This window comes from Coregonus clupeaformis, unplaced genomic scaffold (genome assembly GCF_020615455.1).
Source record: "Coregonus clupeaformis isolate EN_2021a unplaced genomic scaffold, ASM2061545v1 scaf3136, whole genome shotgun sequence".
In the NCBI taxonomy this organism is placed as follows: domain Eukaryota; kingdom Metazoa; phylum Chordata; class Actinopteri; order Salmoniformes; family Salmonidae; genus Coregonus; species Coregonus clupeaformis.
Window position 1 is genome coordinate 8,269 of NW_025536590.1, and position 24,667 is coordinate 32,935.

The 24,667-nt window shown below is 42.1% G+C and overlaps 3 protein-coding genes across 4 annotated transcripts; 2 read left to right on the forward strand and 1 right to left on the reverse strand.

Annotated features, from left to right (window-relative positions):
• Positions 1-2,947: 2,947 nt before the first annotated feature.
• On the forward strand, positions 2,948-14,687 carry tmod4 (tropomodulin 4 (muscle)). The gene is made up of 10 exons (XM_045220090.1): positions 2,948-3,052; positions 7,462-7,643; positions 8,180-8,336; positions 9,983-10,105; positions 12,683-12,775; positions 12,887-13,017; positions 13,174-13,281; positions 13,415-13,558; positions 13,807-13,951; positions 14,261-14,687. Exons 2-10 carry the CDS (start codon positions 7,536-7,538, stop codon positions 14,281-14,283), a joined length of 1,032 nt encoding a protein of 343 aa, XP_045076025.1. The 5' UTR covers positions 2,948-3,052; positions 7,462-7,535; the 3' UTR covers positions 14,284-14,687.
• An 877-nt stretch (positions 14,688-15,564) lies between these two features.
• Positions 15,565-21,240, reverse strand: scnm1 (sodium channel modifier 1). Of its 2 annotated transcripts, none has more exons than XM_045220092.1 (8): positions 21,152-21,240; positions 17,798-17,868; positions 17,586-17,674; positions 17,393-17,487; positions 17,168-17,268; positions 16,912-17,063; positions 16,679-16,811; positions 15,565-16,396 (listed from the first exon to the last, which is right to left on the reverse strand). In XM_045220092.1, the coding sequence occupies exons 2-8, from the start codon at positions 17,809-17,811 to the stop codon at positions 16,258-16,260; spliced, it is 723 nt and encodes a 240-aa protein (XP_045076027.1). In that variant the 5' UTR covers positions 17,812-17,868; positions 21,152-21,240; the 3' UTR covers positions 15,565-16,257. The 2 variants fall into 2 exon arrangements, with proteins under 2 accessions (XP_045076027.1, XP_045076026.1); XM_045220091.1 differs by lacking the exon at positions 21,152-21,240 and adding an exon at positions 20,624-20,776.
• lysmd1 (LysM, putative peptidoglycan-binding, domain containing 1) lies at positions 20,919-24,451 on the forward strand. Its single transcript, XM_041852834.2, is given in 5 exon segments — positions 20,919-21,351; positions 21,550-21,828; positions 21,830-21,873; positions 23,350-23,472; positions 23,474-24,451. Coding segments are annotated over 5 exon segments (687 nt in total). The 5' UTR covers positions 20,919-21,168; the 3' UTR covers positions 23,532-24,451.
• The last annotated feature ends 216 nt before the right edge of the window (positions 24,452-24,667 follow it).

A 24,667-nucleotide genomic window follows, 5' to 3' on the forward strand; every position in this document is an offset into this window, starting at 1 on the left:
AGGACAGAAATTAAATATTTGACAGAATTTAAACATTTATTGAGATATCAATAACCTTTTGAAGGTAATCTCCACACAATTGGAGTCTCGGCAGCTATGCTGACATTACTCAGACAACACAAATGTTCAGCTCAACACTATGTTACAGCATTCCAGTAATGTAATTACACCCTGAACACCGCCCAGATCTACAATGAGATACTGTAGTTAAAATGTACCTGATAGTCACTGGACTTTCGATAGGCATTTAGATGAGTCAAAGGGAGAGGCCATCATGCCATTCAGAATCTACCTGTTGATCTCTAGTCAATGATCTGGTACTTTAATTGAGTTACCACCGTGAATGTACCTATCTTTCCAAAACACTGCCTGCTCTATCACCAAGGATACAGCTTATACTGTACACACGCGTTGAACATTGTGGTCACAATTTATTAGACAAACCACCGCCACCATTACATGAGACACACATTTTCCTATACCACAGAGCACATACTTTCAGGTGTCACACAGGCAGGTTTGAACTGACTTAGTAGGTGTACCAGATGATCCATATAAGGTGGTGTTGGAATGGTACAGTATGTGTTGTGGTTTTATATCCCATGTAGCCTATGGGTGAAGGTGTTATTCAAACATGGAGGAACATACAGTCAAGTCCAAGAAGGACAGAGCTTGTTTACTGTAAACACAGCCCCAACTGCTCAGATCATTCTATGTAGGCTGCTACACTGGCTCTCTGGGAACATTCCTTGGGACAAAGGCCTATTGTCAGTTATGGGCTCAACATGTTCCATCCTCATTCTATAACAGAGGCCCTCTGTCGGCCACACAGTGAACTACAGTTGGCAAACTTTCAGCTCAGTCCTATTTCTGCAGCCTTGAATGGGGAAGTGTGTACGTTCCTGTGTATGTGACTTCTCTTTTCTAGTTAGAAGGTAGTTGTGTGACGGTAATTCATGGGGAAAATACATCCAGTTTAACATGACCTTTTCCAGAAAAGGAAGTGTTCTTATTCAAAGTGGTGATCTTAAAGCCATTGGTTACTATTGAAACTGGAGGGGTTTCTTCTGTAATATATATATATATATATATATATATATAAATATATTTTTTTTATTATTATTTATTTATTCAGAAGCCACCTCATTTGCTTAGGTCCCTGGGGATCGGGTGCGGTGTGGGTGTTTGAACGTCAAGGGAGAGCCCCATTCTACCCAGTATACTTTCCTGTTGACTGATAATACCCCAGGAGGGTGGGTGGACGTCTCTCTCTCTCTCTCTCTGGTTGGGGGGGAGGCTACACATATAGCAAACAAAAACAAAACAAATCATGAGGTTTAGTTGAGTTTTATTTTGAATGAACAGTGTGATAAAGAGCCTCAAATGAGCAAAAAACGTCAAAATGAAACCAAAGAGGGAATGAAAAAAACAACCTTGAAGCCAAACAACATCAGACCGATACTGTGATGAGACGTATATCTTGGTAGCAGATTGTTTGATTATACTGTTGTAAGTCAACAAAGGAAATGCTTGGAAAAACCACCTTGAAGACATGGCAGCTAGCTTTGGAGCAGGCAGTGTCCCTACATTTATGATTGATTTTAATTAAACAGTGAACCAACCTTTTTCATACTGTATCTATTGTTCATTCAAAAAGGCAGATAACTATGAGAACTAATCATAAGGAACAGAATAATGCAGTCTGGTAACATGTTCATATGTGCGCTGTGGGATACACACGTACAATACAAATATGTCAAGCATGCCATGTATGTTTTTTTTCTTCTGAACTGGGTTGGGATCTTAGCATCCCGATACAACCCGAAAACATCATACTATCTGAAACAACCCCCAAATACCAGAAACTACCGGAAACACCATATGACCTATTATAACTCATGAATCATTAGGACACACTCAACTTGAGTATGTGCTGCCACCGTGTGGGCATTTGTTAGACTGGCTCATGCACCTGATATTAAACCTGCTGTACTGGAGCGTCATGAATCTGGCAAGGAAGACTACAAAACCAACTGAATATAGTTTATAGAGGCGCAATTCAATCTTTACAGATAAGCCCAGTGGAGTTCTTGGTGCTTAGCCCACAGTTCTTCACAGTGAAGAAAACATGCATCGACAAAAATAAAGAATCAAAGAAGTTGAGAGAAAGGATGGCAAGGAATATATCTAGATAAGGGAAGAGATAAAGACTGTAGTGACAGTTATTAGAACCCAGGCCTAAAACCTTTATCCTGTCCCTTAATCTCTTCCTAAAAATATAAACTGACCATAACACTGACCCCTAGAGCTACTTTGTGAAGCTTGCATTAACCCAAACATGTAACCTGTTCACTAACGCTTAGGCCAACCCATTGGAACTCTCCTCCATGTCATGTTCTGTTTGTTTCAGGCACTGGAAGTTCACAGTTTAGGCCACCCCAGTGTTGGTCAGTAACATGGACTCATCTGATGACCCTATTGGACAAGGAGGCCCCTCTGATACTCAAATCACAGTGGTATTATTAAAGTGGAGTCTGGGCTGGAGATGTCGAGTAAAGGTACGATGGGAATGATGAATACCACAGAGTACCACTGTCTTAACTTGATATGCTGTAGTTACAACTTTTGTCAGAGATTCAGAAAGCACCAGTAGATGTCACTGTTACCTACTACACTTGGTTGGCTCTCTATTAATTGAGGCACTGATTAGCACATGGGCATCACTCAACCCCTCCCCCCTCTTTCTCTCTTTCGCTCTCTCCCTCTCTCTCACTCTGCTCAGTGATTCACAGTCACTCTTGCAAAGCCAGAATAATAAAATGCTGACCTCTCAAAGTGCTGCCAGTATCCCCGTCTCAGCATAGAAGGCTGGACAGTGAGAGAGGAGAGGAGAGGGGGAGATAGGAGAAGGGAGTGGAAGAGAGAGGAGGGGAGGGGGGTTTAGAAAAAAGAAAACCGGTGGGAGGGGGATAGAAAAAAGAGAAAGTCCATTCTCGGCTTCCAACAGCAGGCTTTGCCTTGTAGAGAGCTCCAGCACTGCAACTCTGTGAAGGTAGGTGGGAGGCTGCTTCTCTCTCAACTGTGGGGATACCGTTGGCATGAGGATGTCCCTTTCTTTAATCTCTCTCTCTCTGTGTGTCTGCTTGGAGCTAAGCTTTACCCAATGTGCATGTGTCCGTGTGTGAGAGACTCTGTCAGGGACAGAAAAGTTAGGGAGACGAATTTGTGAATATCCAACATTGGTTTATGTTGGTATTGCTTGAATACTTCACTTTGACTGTAGAAGTTGGTGTGTTGGTCTTCTAATTGCCTTGGATTATTTTGGCCACGACTTTGACAGTTGACAGTTGGGCATTTCCTATGGGAGACCAGTGCTCTGATGAAGGTCAACTGACCGAAAGCTCAGACTTTTTCCTGTTTCTCCAATGGGAGTCCAGTGAAACCCTAAGCTAAAGTATTGTCACTCAATTGAAGATCTTTTGCTGGTATGCTTGGGTTAAGTCATCTCATAGCTGTCCATCGCTCTACAGTTTTGTGGTGTTGTCTCAGGGGATGGTAGATTTAAGGGGGTGTCCTTCACCCCCACCCCCACTCCCAGCTAACTTCACTGCAACGCCTGACGTTTGAATAGCTGTGTTGGCTGAATCAAGTCGTCTTTGGGGCCATTTGTGGCTGATTTGTGCTAAAGTCTTTAAAACAGGCACAAAATGTGTGTCTTCACCGTGGCTAACGATGTCGAGTTACGGCAGCTTAGAGACGCATGGAGCTGAATTACAATGTCGTTGTATTGCTGTAAAGATATGTTCCCACCTATTAGATAGTTGTACTCTTTTCTGAACAGTTGCTTGTACTTGAAAAACAATTTCACTTGCTTTCAGGCTATGAAAACTTCCATATTGGTGTGTTGTCATCAAAACATGTATTTATGGTGAATGGCAAATACCATGGAAGCCAAGAACATATGTTCATACAATGTCGATGAGAACAGTTTACTCAGCCAAAAAAATAATATGAGCATTAACATTTTTCAGATACCTTTGCCTCTTTTCCCCCCCACAATTCAATGGAACAATAACCTTTTCATGTTGGACAGTAAAAAATATTCTCAGACAAGTTGCTTTTAGTCCTCCAAGTGGAACTTCTGTGTGGGGTGAAGGCCGCAACCCAAGCCGGGGAAGATTTACACTGTTGGAAGTAGCTGACCTGTGAAGCTAAAATTAAGCTGCGGTTGATTTGGAATTTGTACACTTATGTGGTAAGACCTGGAGGAGTCAACCCGCAAATAGTGTGAAATCTTCTGACCTGTCAACCAGAGAGTGACTCACTGCTTTGACACTTTGGGCCCTCTCTATTATGATCTTTCCAGTTTCACCCAAGTCATGTGGCTTGTCTGAACACTGTACATACCTTCACTTCGGACTGTACAACAAGACAGTTGTTTTGTATGAGTTGTTGTAACTTTGTACTTCTCAGAGACTTGGACTTTGTAGGATCATGAACTTGGAATGGACACCATCATACAGCTTGTGGATGCTTAATTTGGTCCCAAGGTGCCACAAGCTTTTAGTGGACCTGCACAAAGTAGCTGAGATTACAAAGTGAGAGTGAGCGTTGTTAGAACCAGATGCCACTAGTGGAAAAAGGAGAGCCACTCCAACATAACAGCATGTGACATCATGGACACCATGCCATACAGTTGATGGGAAATAAACATAAAGCCATGATGAATGTAAGGGGATGCACCAGTTTGGTGGTCCCCACTCCTCTCAACAGGTGTGCTCTGATTGGCTATCTGTGCAGCCTGGTGTCAATTTCCTGAAGTTTCATTGGCTAAACCAGAGGCCCGTGGACCGGCACAAGTCGCTGGGATTTTGCTAACCAACTCCTCAGATGGTTAGCGGCCACAACTGAAAGATAAAGCTGCTTGAAGTGGTATGTTGTTGTAGTGATGAAATAACTATCTTTCCCAAGAGAATCTCTTAGCCAGGCATAACCTGCAGGATTCCGTCTGGAAAGAAATGTCCTGAGACAACTGGCTTTGACAGGTGACACTGTTCCGCTCAGAAACTAGTTTGGTTCCCATAGAAACCCAATGGGAATACTATTGACAGGTGTGTGCGCACTACTTTCCAGTCTGACGTCTCCTTGAATATGAAACATGCTCATTAAAATGTCACAATGAATCAAAACATGGCATCCTGCCTCTTGAACACTTATCAAGCACATTTGTCAGAAGGCTTTTGAAGGTTTCTGATAGAACACTTATTGTGCTGAAACAGTGTAGTCTCATTCCTACACAGTAAAACCTCTGCCCTTGGTAGTGTTGTATTCTGAGGCAAGGACGTTGTAAAACTCAGAGCGATAGTTTATGCAGCCTATTTATTCAAACAAACCTCATGGGATCAAGGGCTTTGGTGCAGTTGAATCAGGAGATACAGGTTTGGATGTTGCCCCATTGTGTTACAACTTCATGGAGCTACATTCAGGAGTAAGTTTGTCCTCATCTGTCCATACAAATGAGAAAAGGAGAAAGCTGTGCTGCTTTTGCATCCAGTGAAGTCCAAGTTGTTCCTGCAATGTGCAAGAGAACAAACAAAATGTTGATGCTTCTCGGCATGTGAACTAAAAGGTACATACAGTTGTTTGCTCCATAATTACTTCCTTATTTTTCCACAGCTGTTTGATCCAGTGTTTGTGTCATTGGCTTAACACATAAAGCTGCATTGTGCTGACGAGGTGTCCCCTCCACTGAACACAAACATACATGGACACATGCCTTCACACACGAAAACACACACACTTGAAGTTATTATACACACACTTAACAGTATTTCTGTGGTAAGAGTATGTTTTACTGTAATTCTATGATAACGCACTAATTTCGACATGGTCGTACACAAGCGCACACAGGCACACATGCACGAACACACACACACACACACACACACACACACACACACACACACACACACACACACACACACACACACACACACACACACAATCACAGTGTGTCTCAGAAGACTTTCCAATTTTAGATGTTCTGTCAAAGTGTATTGTCATCACCAGATAATAATTTACAGGTAGACTAAGCATTCCATGAATGCAGTCTATTCATTAGTCACAAGGTGTGTAGGTGTGTGTTTGCAATAAGTCACAAAATGTGTGTGTGGCCACTCTAATAAAGTTTGACATTGTAACTTGACCTAGGAATATAAAGCACACCACTGTTACCTATGCAGAAAGGAACAAGGCTAGAGACCACAACAATCATGTGCTAATGGCCTCGTTCAACACTCATGACATTGATTTCCTATTGATGGATGCATGAAGTGTTCTGTTATTGTCTTGGGGAGTTAAATTGCCAATCACTGACTTGAGCTTCTCAGTAGCCCTTGAATAGCTCTCATCGAACTGTTTCTGTAGCAATGGTAGACTTACAGTTCCTCACATAATGGTCAATTTTTGTGTTTGATTTAGCATATAAGTGGTCAGGGTCAACAATTAGGGTCAATTCTGAAAGCATTTCCTAAAAAGACCAATATGAAATGGAATGTGGATTTAAAATTGAAAATGTAAATGGGTTTGACCCTACACTTGATAGGTGCATGACTCATACCTATGAGTCCCTTGTTTTGCCAGAGGTATATACAGTATGATATTGTTGTGGTATTTCCTCCAGTGAGTGCCCAGGCTTTGTGTTTGTTTCATGGTTGAGCTCCACTCTCCAGGGTGCACTTGAAACTGACCTCAGATCTGTGTTTTGCCTCTATCTGGGCCTGTCCACTGGTGGGTGTACTGGGAATATGGGTGGGGCCGCTAGTGGGTGTCAGCCAGTGATAAATAAGGGAACGCACCCCTCTGCTCCGCTATCCTCGCCTCTGTAACTCTAAACCCCTAGCTCACCACATTGGAACTAAGAATAGCAAAGAACCTGCACTCTCTCTCCCTCTCTTTCACTTTTTATTTTCTTCTCTGTCTCTCTCTCCCTCTCCCCTTTGAATCCATAGCTTCAGTTCTATAGGAGTGTGTTCATTTCAGTTCAGTTTCAGGAGAAAAAAGGAGTGCTCAATCCAAATGTGGCGGTGTTTGTGCGTTGTGGCAGTGCTTATTTGTGCATTCATGTGGACCACAGGGTTCTCCAGGGAAATGTGTGTTGATCACTGGAAATACAGTTATTATTACCATCATACCCTCATAGAGGCAACACTGGGAAAATGGACTGCCAACAATATACTAAATGGAGATCATAAGTTGCTCACAAGACAGTACATGAAAATAGTTGGTGTGCTTAAGTCCTAGCTACCCAGGTTCTGTCACACTGGCTAGTCCTAACAGGACACCAAAACATAGTATCCGTTGCTAGTATTATCTAAGCGGCCATAGTGTGCCCAATCTGTCAAGATCTGTCCAATCTGTATCCCAAGTGCATCCTCTCCTTTCTCTCTCCTCTCCCCACAGACAGCGCCCTGCTCTACCCCAGGGGTGTGTGGTGTGTTTGTGACCCTAGCTAGGAGCCCAGCCAGCCTGTAGACATGTCGAAAAGCGACCCCCGGGACATCGACGAGGATGCCATCCTCAAAGGGATGAGCCCTGAGGAGATAGATGCGCTGGAGTATGAGCTGCTGGAGATGGACCCCGAGGTACTGAGGGCCCCAGGGGGCCCCTGGTGGCAAATAAGGGAGTTAATTGTAGAAAGATAACTCCAGACTCAAAGACTGAGGGATGCACAAGGCTCATAGAATAATAATTATAATAATAAATTATAATAATAAGAATATGCCATTTAGCAGACGCTTTCAATCTAAAGCGACTTACAGTCATACATGCATACATTTTACGTGTGGGTGGCCCCGGGAACCGAACCCACAATCCTGGCGTACCTAACACAAGAGATTCACTGATACACACAGAACACCAACACAACTGAGGCACTGCCAATTACATAATTCCCCCTTCTCATGTTATCTTGTTCTCTGACATTGTAAGACTTACTTAGGAATTTCCTGGGGATTAAGTAGCTTTATACTGTAGTTATAAATCTTATAAATCCATTTTCCAACATATCAAAAACCAGTCTCACACAACCAGTTACTAGAACCCCAGAGGATTCAGAACTCTTTGTACAATCTTTGTACAATGTCCACATGCCCTCTGACCCCTACTGTTTCTGTCCCAGAATGCCATCCTGCCAGCCGGGTACCGCCAGCGTGACCAGACCAAGAAGAGCCCAACGGGGGCGTTTGACCGTGACGCCCTGCTGGATCACTTAGAGAAAACAGCTCTGGAGCACGAGGACAGAGACGACCTGGTGCCCTTTACAGGCGAGAAGAAAGGTACGGTCCACTACACTACTGCACAACACTATAGACTACACTACCCCACACTGCACCGGGGTGGCTCTTAAATGAGTGGCTTTTGGGTTCCCGACCCACAGTTTCAGAACCACTGCTTTAATCTGAAAAACAATCCAATGCTTTGAACTTAAAAAATCAGTAATGATAAGTGATTGACCTAAAAGTGTACTTTTAGTGGTTTGTTTAACATTGATATGGCAATGAGATGCATACAGTTATACAATAGAAAATGTAGTTTATTGGAGTTTATTCACAAAGCCCATATAAACCAGGGCTTTCTTAGTGTTTTCAGAAACAATCCCAAAAATGTTTTCCCCAAAACAAAGACAAATCCACTGTAAGGGGCATATTACAATCATGTAATTCTTTATAATCTCAAAGAATGTTAGTGGGGAAAAAAAGTAATTAGTCAGCCACCAATTGTGCAAGTTCTCCCACTTAAAAAGATGAGAGAGGCCTGTAATTTTCATCATAGGTACACGTCAACTATGACAGACAAATTGAGAAAAAAAATCCAGAAAATCACATTGTAGGATTTTTATGAATTTATTTGCAAATTATGGTGGAAAATAAGTATTTGGTCACCTACAAACAAGCAAGATTTCTGGCTCTCACAGACCTGTAACTTCTTCTTTAAGAGGCTCCTCTGTCCTCCACTCGTTACCTGTATTAATGGCACCTGTTTGAACTTGTTATCAGTATAAAAGACACCTGTCCACAACCTCAAACAGTCACACTCCAAACTCCACTATGGCCAAGACCAAAGAGCTGTCAAAGGACACCAGAAACAAAATTGTAGACCTGCACCAGGCTGGGAAGACTGAATCTGCAATAGGTAAGCAGCTTGGTTTGAAGAAATCAACTGTGGGAGCAATTATTAGAAAATGGAAGACATACAAGACCACTGATAATCTCCCTCGATCTGGGGCTCCACGCAAGATCTCACCCCGTGGGGTCAAAATGATCACAAGAACGGTGAGCAAAAATCCCAGAACCACACGGGGGGACCTAGTGAATGACCTGCAGAGAGCTGGGACCAAAGTAACAAAGCCTACCATCAGTAACACACTACGCCGCCAGGGACTCAAATCCTGCAGTGCCAGACGTGTCCCCTTGCTTAAGCCAGTACATGTCCAGGCCCGTCTGAAGTTTGCTAGAGTGCATTTGGATGATCCAGAAGAGGATTGGGAGAATGTCATATGGTCAGAAGAAACCAAAATATAACTTTTTGGTAAAAACTCAACTCGTCGTGTTTGGAGGACAAAGAATGCTGAGTTGCATCCAAAGAACACCATACCTACTGTGAAGCATGGAATTTTTTTCTCTCAATTTGTCTGTCATAGTTGACGTGTACCTATGATGAAAATTACAGGCCTCTCTCATCTTTAAGTGGGAGAACTTGCACAATTGGTGGCTGACTAAATACTTTTTTCCCCCACTGTATATGATACAAGATACATACTGAGAGAACAAAGGTTTTCCCCATCGACTGTACCAAAAAAACATGTGTGCTATAGGTACAGTTTGTTTACAGTCTGCTCATGACCCCTTGGATACTAGTTGCCCTGACAGTCACTCTGTATGTGTCTTTCTCTCTCATTCTCTCTCTCTCTGTCCCTCTCCAGGGAGAGCGTTTGTTCCTAAGGAGGGCCATGGAAAGATCCCCGACCATGAGCAGATAACCCTGGAGCCTGAGCTGGAGGAGGCTCTGAAGAATGCCACAGACGCTGAGATGTGTGACATCGCAGGTGAGAACCTATCAATTTACATTTTTGTCATTTAGCAGACACTTTTATCCAGAGCGACTTACAGGAGCAATTAGGGTTAAGTGCCTTGCTCAAGGGCACATAAACAGATTTTGACCATAGTCGGCTTGGGGACTCAAACCAGCGACCTTTCAGTAACCTGGCCAACCGCTAGGCTACCTCGCCATTCTATCCCTCTCCGTCTTTACATTGTTTCAATGTGATGTTGCCAATAATGCCCAGTCGGTATTAGATAGAACATTGTGGCCCTGCTCGCCTTGGCGGGAAAACAGCCCATGGTTACCTTGGTTACCCCATTGGCTCACAGCAAAAACTTGACCTTTTTCAAATGCTTATGCCTGGGGCCGCCCCTGTGTATTGTGACCCAATTGTTTACAGTGACCCTGGCCCATTTTATTATTTTGTCATAGGCCCATATTATTCCATTGCTCATTGATCCATAATATTATTGTTCCAGTGCATCACAGACCCACTCCAACACATACAGACATGCAGAGGATGTGGGACATGGCATGGTGGGGGGGGCTCCAATTCCCTGCGCTCAGCAGCAACATGAAAATAAGCTGGCCAAGAGCCACCAAAAGAAGGGAGGAGTGGAAAGAGGGATGGGGGAGGGAGTGAAAGACTTGTCTGTTGGGTAAAGATCCTATATCAATTTACACCAAACAAGAGGCAACCTTGTTTTAAACTTAATTAATTGAATCAACATGTTTTAATTTTTTTCATGTTTACCCCAATTGAGATGTAGAATTAATGTCAAATGCGTTCCACAGATATTTTGGTCTCATTCGGTCAACACTTACAGTACCAACCCAATTTGTTAGTTGTTTCTACCCTCACACTTAATCATTTACTGCATCTGCAAAATGTGCTCTCTGCCATTGTTTTCAAAACAGCAAAGTTATTTATGGTTCAATTTGATATGGGCGATTTTCACCCAAAAAACACACAGCATATTTTTTGTTTCCAAATTATATCTCATTCGATGAGAATTCTCAGCCTCTTTTGAGCTACACAACATTATGAGACCATAACACCATCGGCAACATGTAAATCATGCATATATCATTCAGAGGATGGCCCAGAACAAGCACTGTTTAGCACAATAGTTAAATCCCCCTATCCGTATCCACCCACTGTGCAGGGGAGCCAGGCCTGCCTCAGTCCGAGGGGCAGGCCTCCTAACTGCTTTAATGGCAGAGTCATAGCCACAAGGCATAGGCGTCTGAAAAGTGCCAGTGGGGGAGTTTGGGGAGTGGAACTGTGTGTCCACATAGATTAGCCTGTCATTTACTGCCTCATTGAGAACACAGTTTTGACCCTGGAGGGAGTCCAGATGAGGATTAAACCTTCGTTAGCCTCTGTCACTCTTTTGTTTGGGGCTGGATCTGAGTCCACAATAGCATTGCTGCCTAGCCGGCTCCACCAGCAGCAAGGGAGGGAGGGACCTCAGTCAGTAGAGATTTAATTGATGCTTTTTATTCACTCTTAATAATACTGATGGCATTTTGGGAATTGTTATTATTATTGTGAGGCTGGGTTGTACTGTAAAGCTACTGTAGAGTCAAGCCGGGTGACATTGGCGCATTTTGCACCAGACCAGCTGTCTCTGGATTCCTCTCTCCTCACAAGGCCTTCCCTCCCATAATTCCCAGTTTGCCCCAGGTCGGAGCCTGGGAGCGGGGGGCTGGTGGGGGTTTGCTGTCACAGCAGTTGGTGTGTGACACAGTTTGGTGGCGAGGGGCCGTCTAATGAGACTGGGAGAGAGGCATTCAAAGTGCTGCCCTCTACTGGGGATTTGAGCAAAGCAACAGCAGCTCCAGTCCTATATTTTAAGGAGCCCATTGTTCTACGTCCTACGTCCCATCTTGTAAAATTAGCAGTGCTTAGCTGAGCTAACTCACACGCATATTTGGTATTCAAAGTACTCGTCCCCAGGGCATGGTGTCAAACTGAACAATACAATGGCCTCTATGTCTATATATGCATCTAATTGAGGGGACGAATAACCATTAATTGTGTTGGCCCATTCTCAGTTAGAATAACATTGGGCTTGGTGTGTCTACATGGCTCGCATAAATGTTTGGTGTCATAACGTCCTTAGGGCCTGGAGGCACTGAGATTAGAGACAGTGACTGCAGCTCTCTCTGTAAGAACTGAGGAAAGGCTACAATGTCCTTATCTGGTCAAGCAGACAGACAGAGTAGGCTCGTGTATAACATGGTAAATACTGTACCTAGTATTCTTATGATACAGTGTTGGGTGTATGCTGTAAATGTACAATTCAGTTGTTGAAATAGATAGACCTCTACATGAAGATATGTAGAGTATAATTGGGATTGGGAGACCTGCCTGTCAAAACAAAACCCTCATAAATAATTGCACTCACATACACTCTCGGTTTAGTTATAATGAAGGCCTTGTGATTACTTACTGGGACAATAACATGCTAAAGGTCTCAGCTGACAGCTACCATTCATTATGTTGAAATGAGGAAATATTACTGGATGATGAATGAGAGTTACAGATATCTTATCAATCAGTTCCATCTCTTTGCAGCTATTCTGGGAATGTACACACTGATGAGCAACAAGCAGTACTACGATGCCTTGGGCACCACTGGTACCATCGCCAACACAGAGGGCATCAACAGTACGTATATGAAGAGGTTGACCAGCAGAGCAGAACATGCCTACTACGGTATTCAGTATATTACATGTTTAGGAAATTCTTACACTAACCTGTGATACTCGGTGCTTTTAGGCGTAGTAAAACCAGATGCATTCAAGATCTTCCCAGACGAGCCCCCCAACCCCACAAATGTGGAGGAGACCCTTCAGCAGATCCAGAAAAATGACAGCAGCCTGTTTGAAGTCAACCTCAACAACATCAAGGTGAAGCCAGTGGGCTTTAGATCCTATGGTCTGAATGTACACAGTGACCAATTCTACAATGGAGGATTAGATCACTTGATGGAAGAGTGTAGCCTCATGTAATATGGCGTACTGAATCACCTTAAAGTGATTGACGTCTGTCTGTCTGTCCTGTAGGACATTCCCATCCCAACGCTGAAAGAGATCTTTGATGCAATGAAGGGCAACACTCACGTGGAGTCTCTGAGCATTGCTGCTACCCGTAGCAATGACCCTGTGGCCTATGTGAGTACGTCCTTCTCCCCCAGACTAGACATAAACAATCCTCATTTTTACATCCTTATTGTAATTTTCACCTGTTACTAATGAATGTGACTCTAGTAACGTACGTGTGTGTGTGTGTGTGTGTGTTAACCAGTCTGTTGCCGAGATGCTCCAGGAGAACACCACTCTGCAGAGTCTTAACATCGAGTCCAACTTCATCACCTGCGAGGGCATGAATGCCATCGTCAAGGCCATGGCCAACAACACCACACTGACCGAGATCAAGATCGACAACCAGGTCAGACACCCATACAGAAAGTATGCTGTAGAATGAATATATACATTTGAATAGTGCTACATACTGTATGTATGCTGTATAAACAACTGAATATAAAACAAAGTCATTATGAGTTCCTCAAGAGACATGAAAAGACATTGGAAAGAGAAAAAACTATGATAAACTTATAACAAGACAATGCTGTGATTTGATTTGGTTATGGGGTTATTGAATTCCTTTTCATCCTTTAACCCACCCTCCTCCAATAGCGACAGAAACTGGGGGACTCCTGTGAGATGGAGATTGCCACCATGTTGGAGAACAACTCCAGCATTGTGAAGATCGGCTACCACTTCACCCAGCAGGGGCCTCGTGCTAGAGCAGCCATCGCCATCACCAGGAACAACGACATGAGTGAGTGTCTGGAGAATGCATGCGTACTGTCAATTATTGTATTTCAGTTGTGCTTCGATTGACATGGTCAATTTTAAAGCACTTGACATTCTTCCTGTTAGGGTTTTCGTGAAGAGGCTGTCATAATACCCTCAGAAAGTGACTATAATTCTGACATAAGACTTGACAGATGAGCTATTTACAGTTAATGTTTAGTTGTCCTAGGTGTTCTGCATGTGCTAACCTGTTACTGAGGAATTTCAGCTTTCGGATGAGCATTGATAATGTACTCTGGCTGACTCATATTGTTCCTTTTCTTTCTCCATCCAGTTCGTCAACAGAGAGTAAGATGAGACGAGAGTGGAGCAACAAGATTGTGCTCTCAAGTCGCTAGCCTATCAATTCAGCCCATTGGATCCAACAACTCTAAAGACTGCCATTGACAGCTTTGCGCTAGCTTTGTCAATTGGGCGCAACAAACCCTTACAACCCCGCTGTGCCTCCTCACAAGGACGGGTGATCATTTCTATGTCTGCGTCCAAGCATTTCATTTCATTAACCACTAACAGCTTTTTATAGACCATTGAATTCATAATAAAAGCATACATAGGTCACATCATAGTGAAGTGTTGTTTATGCTTCTAGAGATCGCCATGAAAACATACTCAGAAAATGACTGAACTCCTACATGGTGGTGGTGCTATATCTAGGAAAAGAAAATCTGTAAATACTTTAAATAAAACATTTAAATAATGAATTGTCTTAATGGGCTGAATGTGATATTTTTGCCATTTCATTACATCATGTCAACATACATCATTTCCATGGTTCAAAGTTCTGAGCTGACACAAGGTACAAAATGCAAGCAGATACAAGAGTACACTATTTGCTCCGAGATCTTGAGAATCGGAACTATTCAATCCCTCCTTGAGCCCGCCGGATCCCCCAACCCCGACCTATTTTTGATCCCCCTCCATTGGAAATGTAACCTAGTCCTCTGGGCTTGAGTTACCCTGCCCAGAATATACCAACTTCTAAAGGGTCTGAAGGGGAGGGGCCACCCATATGCACCCAAGGAGATCCATGAACCCTCACCAAACAGCTGCTAACCTCTGAGGATTTTCACAGCATTGGAGTGGCTCCATGCACACAGTCATTTTATACCTGTATTAAGCAATGTGTTTTGAATGTCATTCTCAATATAAGCAACCTTTAGAATTTCTTGTAAAGAAATGTCACCTAGCAGGTTTTGAATAAATGGGAGACAGGTTTAGAAACCTTGATTGCAGTGGAACTGGCTACAGCCATAGAGTGACATTTGGCACAGGTACCAGGCTTGTAATGATTTAAGGTCAGTGTTGCCATATCAGATGCTATTCCTGGGGTTATTTATTCCCCTTTGATCATTCAGCCACAGTAAAATGCATGTGTATTTATAGATAGTTATGTAGGATATCATGCAAGGTATTTAGTGACTGACCTGGTATACAGTATTAATGACCTGCTAAGTTAAGTTGTGCCTTATTTTGCTCCCTTGTATTTGGGTTATTCAAACAGACATTGAACATTGTGGCTAGTTAGCAGTGGAGGACAATTATGTTTTGTTTAGTCATCTCATAGTACAAGAAACCTGATAGAATCAACATGATTTATTGCATTGACAATTTCACTCCATAATATCATCACTCTTGATGACACATAAGACTGCATCGACATAAGAGCTCAACTGTCAACAAACATTCCAAACGTCTTGTGGCAGTCACGCACTGAACTCAAAAAATAACAAGCAGGTACTCCGTTTTTGCCACACTTTAACGTCATCATTTAAAACTAACCCACGTTAAGTCCACATGCTACCTTTCTCTAGGGAGTGGGGGGTTATCCAATTTATACAGAGTGGTCTAGGGGTGAGCCACAAATGAGAACCTTCTGAAGAATGTTAACCAGTGGCTCCACTACCAAGATTAGCACTAATATTTCCCTATCTGCTGTTGATTTATGGTAAGCTCACAGAAGCTTAGCCTTAACAGGGGAGGTGATGGACCTAAATAAAATGGGCAAACAGAATAACACAAAGGGTGCTGGGAATCGTCTCCCTTCCCACCCCTCTCTCTAGGTGACAACAGTCAAAGCATTGTCTCAAGCACCAATGCATCTTCCCTGAGAGAGGTAAACAAAGGAAGCATGGAGGCAGTTCAAGATGATCTAGTGCTGCTCTTATAGTGTTGTCATTACCGCAACAGAGTGCCATTCATAACAACTGTTGAGTCAACAGATGTATGTCCAAATGGGACCTTAGAGTCAGTGGCAGGGGTTTGAGGAAAGGGCTAGGGATTGTGGTAAGGTGGTGGTGTTGAGTCACTGGGGGGAGAGGATGGGAGTGATGAGGGTTCCTCTTCATCTGAATCAAACTCCACATTCTCATCCTTTACCCACTGGCCACTCCTGTCCTGCAGCCATCCCGCACTGAGGCAGAAAGTGAAAGAGTGAGGTGGTAGAAAAGTTAAGATGGCATACTGACCTCTGGTGGTGAACATACAGAACTGCAGCCTTCACATTTGAAAAACGACTCAAGTGAATGACAATGTCACACTATCCTGCTAATGTTCACATGGGGAAAGGCAAGTTTAATAAACTATTCAAAACAACAATTAAAATATGCATAAAGCCAGTGGGAAATTGGAATCGACTGACAAATGCCGATTAGCAGTGACGTTGAATGAGAGTCAAGACTTTCTAGATAAGTACCTTTTCAATTTGAGGTAATGCTCCATCTCTCGCCTCCTTTGAGCTGTCATAGGTTCCGACTCCTGGGTTGCTGTTGGATGAGACTCCTTACACACTTCCTTATTTCTCCCGATTGGACACGATCCCTGATTGACTAGTGAGGATGAACAGCATTGAAAAACAGGGTTAGAGGGGAGACCAATCGTTATAGATTTGTAACATGATATGTTATTTATAATAAATCTAGACTTTACCTGCTATATTACTGTTGGAACTGGGTAATGACATGATGTCTGTATCTCTTATCGTCTCCACTGATGTTTGATGTGGTGATGATAGTCTTGTGCTGGAGGGGCTGATGTCACAGTCTGGAGTGGAACTAGTTGACCCTTTTTCAGACTTTGTACTGGAAATACATTTCAAAAGGGTCTGTGAAAATGTGATTGTAATAATGTGCATGGTACTACTCACAACAGCTCTCATTAACATATAACTTTCAGCATAGAGTACCTTGTCTTTTTGTGACAACTGTTGTATGGCACAGTCTTCAGTAAGGCATGGTGGGTGAGTTTACGTGTCTGTGTCAACAGGGGGGCAGAACTAGAGGGCTCCTATGGTGAAAACAAAAAAAAACATGACGCATAGTAAACACTAGTTTACACTACAGTCTAAAGCCTCAGGTTTACAAAGACAATATATTTCACTTGAGTAACTTAGCTAGTTATAAAGCTTTAACTGGCGGCTATCTTCAGCTTGAATATAGTTTTCATGTTGTCGTTTAGATATCTCATTTTTCAGTTGAGTTTTCTTTCCATAAAACCACTTCATCCCTGGCAAAGAAAGGATTAGTGTAGGCACATTCAGCTTCACAGATGGTTTTGATATAGCTTCCAGCTAGGGAAAATAATTGATCATTCATATGTACCACCTTCGAGATGTCTTTTCCCCTTTCTGTGTACTGTCAGCATGTCAACTGTATCAAAAACAGGGCGGTATGAACACACAAGGCAGGTGTATCTGAAAGGGAATTAGGAAAAATACAGATGCTCATGAGAAGTGCTTGCTCTGCCAAATAAAAACAACAGTAAGACCTGGGTAAGGATTCATTTCCAGTTGATAGCAATGATGCCGGTACTTCACCTTCCATTTTTCATCAAGGCTGCCTCATCCTCTGGAATGAAATTGGACAGGAGATCTGCAACACGCCGTTTCTGGAAAATAATACATTAGCTAACTAACTAGCTAAATATTGAGTTAGCTAGCTAATAGTTCAAATACAGGGACGGCTTGTTCAATAGGGCGATATGGGCGACGCACTGCCAAACGGGAAAAGGAAGGGATTTTTTTTCTAATCAATTATAAAAAAAATAAAATAAAAAAAATATATATATTTTTTTTATAAATTTATAAAAAATTATATCACGGCAACAGCAGTTATCAGTGTTCGCGTCTGATCTGACAGCCACTAAATGTCAAATCAGGCTAAAGTCGTGCTTCAAATGGCCCTCCCGTTTTTGGGCGATTTCAGTCAGGTTGAAAATCGCCCAGAAGTCTCTCATAGCCTGTCATGTAAAATCTATTTTTTTCACATTTCAAAGCTTTCAATACATTCTCTATGGGTGTCTGTGGGCTTCGCACTTACGCGCTTTCGTCATGCATAACGTAACCACGAATGAACGTAACTAAGAAAAGACCAGGTAGCAGCCTCAATCAATTCACTACTACTATCAAAATGGCTAGGCTTCAGTCCAACTCGATTGTGTCTTTGAAAGAAGTTCCTTTTTGTCGGCGAACAAATTAAGATAAATTGGCGAAAACAATTAGGACCTCCCAGACCAAATTTAATAATTCAACAGGTTTCTACTAAAGGCGGAAAGTCCTACACCCGAAGGATTTTCCAAAAATTGACGAACTGGTGAAAAAGACATTGCCACTCACTCAACTGGATGACGAGGATACAGGCTAGCTGTCCGCCGCCACAACGATGAGGTTAGTGTTGATAATCACAAGTTTACTGGATGTGGATATGGTGTAATAAAGGCAGTTTATTCAGAGGTAAATATATCTGGAATCGCGTTCACGGACCCGTTCGTCAAACTCTTAGGGAGCTATAAATTAAGCCCCATTACTTACCATATCAGATAAGAGAAATTGCTGCAGCTACATATATTTTACATCCTGGCCCTACATAGTTCACTATTTGCATCACTTACCAAAATATTACATGTGGTCATATATGCTTGGAAAGTGGAGATGCCATAGAACGTCAAAAAAGTAAACATTGCTGGAGACACATTGTCGTTTTGGAGAAGACATCGCGTTTGCTAGCGAAGAGATTTGTTGTGGCAAATGAACTTGGCCTGGGAATTGCCAGGAACCTCACGATAAGATATATGCATCCGCATTGCGAGTCTCATGATTCTATACGTATTGCGATTCGATACTGTGATTTTATTGCGCACCATATGTCTGTTGCAGAGGGATCAGAAAGCCATGAGAACGAGTTTTGATCAGTCATGGAAATAAAAGTGCTGAAAACTAATTGGCTCCCAATGTGAAAAGATTGAGAACAAGCTATGAAGGAACAATAATGGTGTTTTGGTGCAGGTACAGCCAACTAGCGCTAAAATATTGCGATATTGTCAATACAGTATATCGTAAAGTATCACTATGTAACTCGATTTCTTTCACCCCAATCCCTCAAATTAACGGTAAATAACTGAATTGTTTGCCCCACATTTAGCTAAGATGATTAGCTAGCCAGCTAAAATGTTTTATTTAGTTAGCAGTCGCATCTACAATAGTTTACTGTCAATAACATGTCTCCAAAAATGGCGTGGTGTCTCCAATTGTGTTGACATTTTACAATTGCAATGCGCATCCATGAGTATCCACTTTCTGTAGCTCAGCTGGTAGAGCATGGTGCTTGTAACGCCAAGGTAGTGGGTTCGATCCCCGGGACCACCCATACACAAAAATGTATGCACGCATGACTGTAAGTCGCTTTGGATAAAAGCGTCTGCTAAATGGCATATTATTATTATTATTATTATTATTATCTGAAGAGAGCCCCGAAACATTGTGTGCAGACATTTTATGCAATAAATGAAGTAGGTTCAATCTAGTAGTTCTGATCTTCTGATTGGTCCTGATGAGTTGGGCGAGGTCACCTCCAGGCTACTGTCACTGTTGCATTGGCTCTGAGTCGGGTTCTCTGTCTTCAAATGTTCAGCCTAAGAGAGGGGATTTTTGTGTGTGTGTGTGTGTGTGTTTAACAGTGATGATGTGTGTGTGTGTGTGTGTGTGTGTGTGTTTAACAGTGATGATGTGTGTGTGTGTGTGTTTGTGTGTGTGTGTGTCCTCAGAGCAAGAACTCGTGAGTTGGAAGAACTGAGAGGCCTATGGCGTGGGTGTTGTCCTTGGCCACCTGCTGACAAGGCTGACAAGATAGGACCCTTTTGTCCATTGTTATTGGATAGGAACAGAACTTATAACCAGCTCCTGACCTAAATAGATCTTAGCACAACATTTTACTCAACATATCATATTCCATATTCACTATAACAAATATATTTACTACGACATTAGCAAGAACCGCCACATCCTCAGCCGGCTAATCCAGTGTGTGAAGTTTTGCGGAGTGTTTGAGTTAGCTTTGCGAGGCAAAGATGAAACTGAGGGCTCCACCAACCCTGGTAAGCCAACACTTTTGAGATCAGTCAATAAATGCTTCTGGTATTGACTTATATGCTGCCCCTGTCTTCATGTTGTTGCTGGACATATCTTTTTTTTAAATGTGTGTAGGTCACCTAAATCATCAGAAAAATTGCCCCTCCTGAGAATTTTTTCAGGAGCCGCCACTGTTCAAATACCAAACGTGCCCGAGCTAGCTAACGTTAGTAGCAGTTATGTGTTGTCACAAGCTGATTGATTTCTGTGTAAGCAACAAATAGTAAGATGGCTTACCTTGAGGATATTCAATTGACTCTGATCATTGCCCTCTCTTTTAAACGACATTTAGGTTAATAGGTTTAGCTAAATATATTTGGTAGTTTAAGGTCTTTATTTGCGAATAGCTAGCTAGCTACTTCCTTGCAAACATCTTCAAAACCGTTTGTAATCTGGTTACTTCCTGCTTTCAGAGAGGAATTATGGGAGTTGGTCATACCACCGCAGCAATGGAAACTGACAGCTGACTGAATAAATCTTTTCTCTGGCAAGTTTTTGTTTTTGTTTAGAAGCTAACTAACTAGCTAGCTAGTCAAAGATATAATGTTAACAAGCTACATGCAATTTAAAACTCATGTTATTAGCTAGCTAGCACCTCCCTCCAATAACTTCGTTTTCTAGTTGTATAATCGCATGGGGGTAGTTTAGCTAGCTAGCAAACTAACTAGGCAGTTACGTGAGCTGGCTTACGCTAGCTAACGTTAATGCTAACTTTGCAATCAAGACAGAGGGACTAGATCACTAGCTAGCTAACGTTAGCTTTACCAGTTACAAGCTCCACCATGTTCCACGGGGAACGGGCTCCTCTTCCAACCTGTGGAGGCGGTCTGCTCCGCGGTAACCGCACGAGGTCATACGGCAGTCTTGTACAATCCAACCTTTCTCCGGTACGACAAAGACGAATTCAACACCAAGTTCAACCAGGAGAGACGTTGCAAGGACTCGCGTTGAAATATGGAGTATCTGTGAGTAGTTATACATTGGCATTGCCATTCTTCCAAAATGTTTGAGTATTTGAAATGTTGGCCCAGCAGCCAGCCTGTCAAGAAGGAGTTTTCTACTGCATGACAACTCAAAATGGGCAATTTGTAGGCTTATGCTATGGTGATCACTTTCTTTACCTTCATAAACCCACATCGTCTGCAATTTTCTCTTTTTAACAGATGGAACAAATCAAAAGAGCAAATAGACTGTACACGAATGACTCAATATTCCTAAAGAAGTCTCTTTCTATCCCTGTGCTGTCAGACGACTACAGTGATGTTAATAATGGGGTAGATGTGACTGAGGAGGACTCAGGCCAGGTACAGGACAGTACAAGTAAAGAAGGCTCTACTCAAAATGGGAAGCCAGTGAACAACTCTGAAAAGACACAAGAAGAAAGCACATCAGAACTTTCTCCAATGGATTTCTTGAAAAGGATGGATGGTATGATCAGCCAGTGCCAAGCAAGCAGCTGTGAAAAGATGCCAAGAGGGAGAGAAACGGTAAATAAACCCAGATAAAGTCATACCGTACGATGCTGACCTGTCATGAACTAGTGGCCAGTCTATGCAGAAATCGCTCCGCCATTTTCTGGTTGCAAAGAATCTAATAGTTTGCCTAATTTCAGTTTGGGACAAAGCAAGCAAGTATAGTGTGGATAATTATTGTACCATCTAATATATATATATATATATATTCTTTATATTTATTTTTATTTATTTTATCCCAGCCCATGTCCCCGCAGGAGGCCTTTTGCCTTTTGGTAGTCCGTCATTGTAAATAAGAATTTGTTCTTAACTGACTTGCCTAGTTAAATAAAGGTAAAACAAAAAAATACAAAATAATAATTGCTCACATAGAACATATCTGTGAATTTGGTCGGGTCACCCAAAAAGTTACATATTGCAGCTTTAACTTTGATGAAATGCTAATATCAATTTAAAGGAGTAGGGTGTCAATGTGATGATGTCATGACATCAATGGCATATCATTATGTCAGGTTCCCAAACCTTTTTGGCCCGTGACCCCATTTTGATATAAAAAATTGCGCCACCCCACCATGTAAAAAAAATTTATGTAATAAACGGCCAATGTTTACTATTTTAAATTGGGGCTAAGACAGTCTATTACAAATCAGTCTGAAAGTACTTTTGACAGTATTTCAATCTGAAGGAAGTATGGTTTGAAGTGACAGAAATGCAACAGAAGGTATAGGGAAGTTCAGAAGATCATCAGGCAATATTTTTGTATGATATTCTGTTTAAAAAAAAGTCTGATTTAGTTCCTGGTCTTTTCCACTCTTTTAATGATTCCTCTGCGGCTTTGTGGGCATTGTATCTCCCGAGTGGCGCAGTGGTCTAAGGCACCTCCCTACAATAACTGTGCCACTGTGAGATCCTGGTTCGAATCCAGGCTCTGTCGTAGCCGGCCGTGACCGGGAGACCCATGGGGCGGCGCACAATTGGCCAAGCGTCGTCCAGGGTAGGGGAGGGAATGACTGGCAGGGATGTAGCTCAGTTGGTAGAGCATGGCGTTTGCAACGCCAGGGTTGTGTGTTCGATTCCCACGGGGGGGCAGTATGAAAACTAAAAAAAATAATGTATGCACTCACTAACTGTAAGTCGCTCTGGATAAGAGCGTCTGCTAAATGACTAAAATGTAATTGTAGAGGGAAACAAAGCCTTATCTTTGAGTGATGGGGTCATAATATTTTGTATCTTAAACGGTTCAAAAGATGGAGCCAAATTTGTAGGAAGCAAACAGAAACCGATCTGTTTATTGCAACCGAATCTAGCGGCAACTGGAGGTTACTGACGTAACCCCGGTTCTATAAACCAAACGCAATTTAAAACAAGTGTATTTAAGTTTCTTGCGACCCCATAGTTTGAGAAACACTGTATTATGTGCTTAACTCTTCATATAATGCTTGATTTAGTCAAGCTTCTGTTTATTTCACCTGTTTGGGTTTTCCTTCACAGATTGACGTCTTTGGAAGCAGCTTGTACCAGCAAGACAACAGACCGTCGATTTACGAGGTCAAACAGTGTCACGGTCACCTCCTCTCCCAGAATGCATCAGCAAGCCATACTTGGGGCAGTGCCCCATCACCAAATGCACCAAGAAACTGAGAGAAAGAGAGGATGAGATCTTTGAGTTGTGATTTAATTGCCTCTGTCAGGCAGATCATGGGACACATGTACTAATGCAAAAGTCAAAGGGATTGACCTCCAAGCTAATCTGGCATTACAGATTTAGGACAGTTCTGATTTTCACTGATGAGTAACCTGCTGCTCTATGGACTAGGTACTTGAAAGTTGGTCCTTAGCACTGTTGATATAATTGTTTTTGCTGGGAGGATGAGTTTAATTTGGACATATAAGAAGACTTCTTATTAAGCAAGTAATGAACTATTACCAAGTTATTTAAAGTTGTAGTACATTGATTACATATTATATATTTGCCATGTCCAGAACAGCACTGTCTGGTTGTCCGTTTACTACAGAAAATGAGAGTCAGAATGTGGTACTTTGTTGAGTTGTGTTTGTATGTTAGTGTGATCATGTAACTCTCCAAGTTATGCGCCTTTAAATGTATTTATGTTTGGCGACAGGCGCTAGATCATGTGAGTTATCCTACCTCGTAGTGTCTTATGCAATGTCAGAAATGTGAGAAATATGCAAGTCTTGGAGAACCAATAGAAGTTGACTATACATTTTGTATTTATTATTGAAGCCAATGTGAGTTGGCATAGCGTAGTCTTCATCGGGTGTTTGTGACAATTATGCAATGATGTACATATTTATTTTTAGAAGAATGCTGAGCATTGCACTTTCTTTATCTGATCTTGGCACTAGGTTGTAGTCAGTGGTAAGGTTGCCTTGGTATTTAATTTAATTTTGCCAACCATGATTTATGGATGTATTGTTACAGTACCGAATTGGCCATACTCAATCAAAGTGAGGAACTTGTTGTATCTCCTTGCTATTTCTAGGGAAAGGCAAAACGAAATTCCTCTGGTATAGGTTCCTTTTTGTTTCACACTGTAAACTTTTCTGCGGTTTAAATAAATCCAGAGGTGTAGTTGCGACGTACAAGATATAATTTATTTTGCCATAGTTATTTCAGAAACATCTGGCCTGGTTACTTGTTTTGATATGTGATGTTACTGTTGGTTCACTAGTTTTGTCCCTATTTTACCCAGGTATTTCCATTTTGCCCACTACCTACAGTACCAGTCAAAAGTTTGGACACACCTACTCATTCAAGGGTTTTTCTTTATTTTTACTATTTTCTACA